The sequence below is a fragment of the Rutidosis leptorrhynchoides genome, chromosome 2 (assembly GCF_046630445.1).
Source record: "Rutidosis leptorrhynchoides isolate AG116_Rl617_1_P2 chromosome 2, CSIRO_AGI_Rlap_v1, whole genome shotgun sequence".
NCBI lineage: Eukaryota > Viridiplantae > Streptophyta > Magnoliopsida > Asterales > Asteraceae > Rutidosis > Rutidosis leptorrhynchoides.
In genome coordinates, this window is record NC_092334.1 from 86,098,767 (window position 1) to 86,105,041 (window position 6,275).

The 6,275-nt window shown below is 36.0% G+C and overlaps 1 protein-coding gene across 1 annotated transcript; it reads left to right on the forward strand.

The window, feature by feature from the left end:
* Window positions 1–1,325: 1,325 nt before the first annotated feature.
* LOC139888042 (uncharacterized) lies at window positions 1,326–3,845 on the forward strand. The gene has a single exon (XM_071871077.1). It carries the CDS (start codon window positions 1,326–1,328, stop codon window positions 3,843–3,845), a length of 2,520 nt encoding a protein of 839 aa, XP_071727178.1.
* Window positions 3,846–6,275: the final 2,430 nt, after the last annotated feature.

A 6,275-nucleotide genomic window follows, 5' to 3' on the forward strand; every position in this document is an offset into this window, starting at 1 on the left:
TGAAGCTACTCGGGAATGATTTTAGTTAAGATCAATGATACAAATCATTATTGATTCTTGTGGACTAGAACGCTATAAAAGCGTAACAACTATCTATGAAGATAATACAGCTTACATAATACAAATGAAAGAAGAGTATCAAAAATGACAGAACAAAACATAAATGCTGACGAGGCGCTAAAGCTATAAACGGTCTTAACGGTCATAAGTTTGATGGAAAAGAATGGTATATTGGTAAGGCTCAGAAAAAGACTGAAAGGGAATAGGAACTGAAACAACGGTTTGAACAAACCATGAAGGAGACTGTAGACAAATCACGAGGGCCAAACTTGTACATAAAAGATTTAGATGATACAGTTTCAGATGAAAACCTCAGATTTTTCTCATATACTCAAGATATCGTAAAAGACAACCAGATTAAAATGAGATACGTTCAATCAACAACTCTGCTGATCTTTATACCAAAGCACTGCTAACTGCTATTTTCAGAACACACGTTCATAATATTGGCATGAGGCATGTTCAGAAGATGTAACAACTCAGGCGTTGCCTACTTGAGGGGGAGTCAACTTTATGCTGCACTCTTTTTCCCTTAGCTAAAGTTTTATCCCAATGAGTTTTCTTTAGCAAGGTTTTTAACGAGGCAGTACTAGTTATTCTCTAATAAAATTGTCATCCAAGGGGGAGTGTTATAAAATATCTAGATTGTGTTATAAAATATCTAGATTGGATGTTAATTTTATTATTATTATATTTCTTGCATAGTAATATTTTATACTATAAATAGACATGTTTGGTAACCATTTAAGGTGCACCATTTCTCTTGAAATATCAATATCAATATTTCTTCTCTCCTTCTTCTCTCTTTTTCTCTCTTTGTTCTTATAACCATTAAAGGTAGTTATAAGCCTACTGAATTATAACAAAAACATTATTATTATACTAAAACAATATAATTAATTGACAAAGTGATGACATAATATAATAAAGAAAAAATCACATGGGTAGTCCTGTGATTTAACTCAAATTTTAGGCTGCGCTCGTGCGAAGGGGAAAATAAAAAGATGAAATTACCCTAAAATGCTAGGCACATGACTGATTTTAAAGAAAAAAATTAACAGTCGTTAGTGACAGAGACCACCCACGCAACGTTTGAAAGTACAGTGACTACCCACGTTAAAAAAAAAATAGAGGCGCGGAGTGAAATTCAGTGTAAAACAGGGCCACCCACGTAATTTTTTCTATAATAAATAACATCACATTTTATCACATTCACATTTTAGTATCATAACAAGTCCATTATCAAATTAAATCTCATTTGAGCTATGAATCAGTCACTCTTGTTCATTTTTTTCATTCTTTTGATCACTACAAAGATCTCTTCCTTCTCTAGTGGTACAATCTCTTACTCTCAACACTGTAACGATTTTGCTCATGAAGCCATTCCTACCGATAAAGTCGACAGCACCACGTACCTATTTCTCGAACCAGTCACTAGCCATTACACGGGTGGTCAAAACATTCTTGACCATGACCCCCCGTTACAAAGGTCCATTTACTTCGTACCCACACCTAACTTATTCAAAACAAATATCAACGACACATACAAAATCCAGGCTAGATTGATATTCTATTTATCCGATATATCCAACGTCTCACATGGCAATAATTTGGTGTTTGACTTGGAAGGGTTCTGGTCACTGTCTACAAACATGCTTTGTATGGTTGGATCGGCTACATGGTATTCAAAACAAGACGAGCGTGTTTCTAAAATTATTAGATTAGACGCTGTTTTGAAGCTTAAGTTTGCTCGGTTTATAAGTTTGCGTACCAGTTTAGTAAGCGGAATCTTGGAGAGTTTAGTTTCTCCTGATGATCCAAATTACTTCCAACCGATTTCAATGCTAGGTTTCCCGCGCGTTGCTCCTTTTCACTACAACTATACGCTAACTTCTAACGAATTAACGTGTAATAAAAGTGAAACTCGACAAGATTCAGTGACTAGTATGCAAACTTTAAATATATGTTCACTTTTCACACGCAGATTCAACACTTATATTTTGAAGTATCCAAGTAATTGCAATAATAACTGTTCTTTATTTGATGGTGACTTGCCTATTTTCGTGTCATTATACGCGATTCAGTGTTCCAGGGAGGGCAAAAAAGCTCGTTTTTTAGTCGAATTATTTAATGACAGAAGGTTTACTCCATATGACAAGTCTTTTGATCCCAACCTATCGTTAATTGGAGAAGCAACATGGAGTGGAACAAAAGACGAGGTGTGCATAGTTGCTTGTCGTATCTTGAATCAGAGTGATCCGTTGGGCGGTGCTCGTGTTGGAGATTGCTCGATCAGGTTAACGTTGTGGTTCCCTGCAACTCGGTGTATAAAGAGAACTCATACCACAGAGGGTCAAATTTTTTGGGGTACAAACGTAACATTCGAGTTTCAAAGTTTTGATCATAGCCTGGAAAATTATGGTAGAAAGTATGAATATACACAAATAGAGAAAGCAAGACAAATTTGTCCGAACACGAGGCGTGTTCTTCGTGGCAAGTACAAATTTGGAGATTATAAGTTTGACATGTCTGTCAAATACAACAAAAACATGGTTTCAAGTGGTTATGCAGTTCCGATATTTGTGGGAGATCAGGTGTACAACATCAACATGTCCAGACACTACAAAGTAGGTCGACTGAACATCAGTTACGAAGTTAGCTTTAGATTAGATACTATAAGTACTGGTATATTGTCACTTTTATCTTCTATAAACGATGGCAAGGTAGAAATATCTGCAGAAGGAGTTTATGATGGTGAAACAGGACAAATCTGTATGGTTGGGTGTAGAAATTTAAACTTGTACTCGAAAATGGCGTCTTTTGATTGTGAGATTATGGTGAAATTCCAACTCTACTCTCAAGGTAATGGAAGTTTTATAAAGGGAAGTATTGAGAGCTTACGTGGAAAACAAGATGTTTTGTTCTTCGAAAAGCTAGATATTGTTTCGGTAACTTATACTGAAACTGAAGCAAGAAAAGCGATATGGAGAATGGATTTTGAGATGATCATGGTGTTGGTTTCGGATACACTTTCTTGTGTATTCATAGCGCAACAATTGTATCATTTCAAGAAAAGGCGTGAAAACGTTAGTTTCGTTTCAGTTTTGACGATGCTGATCCTTACCCTCGGCCACTTGGTTCCACTATTACTAAACACTCGTGTTCATAAAAACTTACCGTTTGGTAACGGTCAAGGATGGTTACAACTGAACGAGGGGATCGTTGTGAGGATAATGTCAATGGCAGCTTTCGTTCTGCAATTTTGTCTCTTACAGTTGACTTGGACTAAAAAGAAGAATAATCAATGGGTTCATGAAATATGGACTATGATCACTTACATAAGTATTGGATCGATCGTCGTATTTCTAGTAAACTGGAAGAAAAGTAGCAACTTCAGCAATCATCTAGGGTCTTTTGCCGGATTAATAGTTGACGGTTTTCTACTCCCACAAATCGTACTTAACATATTTCAGATTTCAAAAGCGAATGCTGCTTTATCTTATACATTTTACATTGGGACTACTTTCGTTCGGTTACTGCCTCATGTGTATGATCTTTCTAGGGGTCCAAAGAGCATCGGACGTCAGTTTGATAGATTTTACATTTACGCAAATCCTAGAGCAGATTTATACACGCCTTCTTGGGATATCGCCATAGTATGTGCAGGCGTCGTTTTTGCAGTGATTCTTTTCTTGCAGCAACGTTTTGGTGGTCGATTTATGCTGTCAAAGAGATTCCAGGAATCTGTTGAGTATGAAATGGTACCAGTACTCGAAAGCAATTAGTTAGTATTTTATCTATCACTCAATGTTTTCTACTATTTGTTACAGTTTTTCATCTAATATTAGGGGTTGTTTGTTTTTTAAGATGTTATTCTGAAGATCCACATGTATGTTGAGAAGATAGCATAAAGGTTTGTATGTTAAATAGCGAAAACTGTTTGTTTTTATGGCTGCAAAATAAATTAATCTTGTCTGCAGCACTTGAAATCATATTTTTCAAGTCTGCGAGTTTGTAGACAGAATAAGACATTATTTTATATTATGTTTTTAAAATAACAAACAGTCTGCAGTAAAAACGTCCGCAGACGCACAAATATATAGAACATAATAAGATATGTAACATCTTAGTCTCTACTTTCATTACAAACATAAATAATTGCACGTTATTGTAATTCATATCTTAATCTTGGTACATTTCAAAATGTAGTTTTATCACCGTGTGTGTTAATGAAGTACACTGTGGGCCTGTGGCCTAGATTTATAAGGGCCTATGAGGATAGACAAGCCCGTGATACACTCAATGGCCCAACTTAACAAGCCCACGTGTAAAATCATTCAAAACAATGCCGGCGATGATTTTGGATCTCTCTAGAGCCCTACAAGTTCTAAAACCCTAGAATCGCCTCCCTTAAACCCTCAAACTCTCACAGTTTCTTAGACTTTGGAAAATGTCATCGAAAATGATAATCAGATCGTGTGGTTCTTCCATAAGCAAACTAATCAACCGCCGTCTCAGCACCGCCGTTGCGGCCACAAGTGTCCATACAAAAACGCCGGTGAGTTTCTACAGTCGGCACTATTTCCAGCCTAAAAGTTGTGTTCTAAAATCGAGGAATTGCAGCTGTAGATTCTGTAGTAAAGCCGCCGGAGGATACTCGGCGGCGAATGAGGAATCAACACGTGGACAACCGAAGTTTGAAGCGGAGAACGATTTGGACGATGACGATGACGAGGATGATAGTGAGGCGGAGTTTGATGAGGATGATGATAGTGACTATGATGATGAAGACGACGATGATCTGGAAATTGATGATCATTGATTGAGTACTTATTTGAATTTTGTTTTTACTTTTATTTCTTTTATATAACTAATAATACGTCATTTTGTTAGTTTTCAATTTTATTTTCAGTGTTTGATGTTCGTAATTTGCAGGCATTGTTTTTTGTCTTCTGAATAATGTAAACCTTATATTGATATTGATACTTATATTGCATTCAACTTCGGAGGTATCATTTTCGTCTTTCATGGTGTTCTATTCGATTTAGTTAATTGTATGTTGTTAGTTTGTAGAGTGTTTGTTTTGTTTTGGTTATTGTTTAGCTAGTACTGTATTAAGTTGAGGCTTCGTACAGATGTTTTGTATATTTGTAGCATTTTAGGAACAAGCTTTCTCCGGATTCTCTATTGTACATCGACGTTTTCTTTTCAAAAACCTTTTCCGTTTTTACATAAGTTATCGTTATTTTACATAAAAGAAAAAACTTCAGGCTACCGAAAATCGCAATTATGCCTGAAAGGCTGAGCTCAAATTACTGAGCTCAAATCACTATCAGACCATTTGTAATTTGTAATGATAGATTGCCGTTTGGGATATATTATTTATATATATATATATATATATATATATATATATATATATATATATATATATATATATATATATATATATATATATTACTAGGCTGTTTGTATTTTTGTGTGGAGCAATGGTGTGTATTTTTAATGTGGGTAAGAAGCGTTGTGATAATGTGTTAAAATTTAAATTGGTAACATACTAAAAAAAGGTTTTAACATAATATTTTAAAAAATAATATAAAAATTATAAATAGAAAGCAATAACCATGAGTTTTATCGTGGGAAGTCAGTCATGCCTCACCCATACAATAAAGACCTGCCCATTACTTGCAAACTTGGTGTTGAATTATTGCCATGTTATCATCCCACGGCGTGGATGATTGATATCGCTCAAATTATACATATTTTACATCGCGATATTGGTTCTTTATTGTCGTTTATTTGAAGAAATGTGAAGACTCTGGTGATTAATTGAGATAAAATGATGAATATAGCTCCAGAGGTCTTCGGGTTAATGTTTTGGTTATTTCTTGCTAAGTAGTGGTGATATTTGCGCTTAAAGTATGTTTGGACGCGAGAAATTGAGTTTTTACTGAGTCTGGAGTTGATCCCGGTCGCGATAGATGGAGTTCCGGTCCTAATACATTGGCAGGGATTGACAGAATCGAAAAGAGGTGGATCACGGCCGCGATAGCCAGATCGCGGTCGCGATGATGTTGGGGGATCACGGTCGCGATGGCCGTGTTGCGGTCGCGATGCGGGCCCAGACTGGTGACTTTTTGAGAAGCTATTTATAGTCGAGGTTTTTAACCCTAAAAGGGTGTGCAGTTTTCCAGCTACAAATTGAAGGGTTCTTT

Coding starts and splice junctions, on each gene's coding strand:
- LOC139888042 (XM_071871077.1), top strand. CDS start 1,326: ATGAATCAGTCACTCTTGTTCATTTTTTTCATTCTTTTGATCACTACA.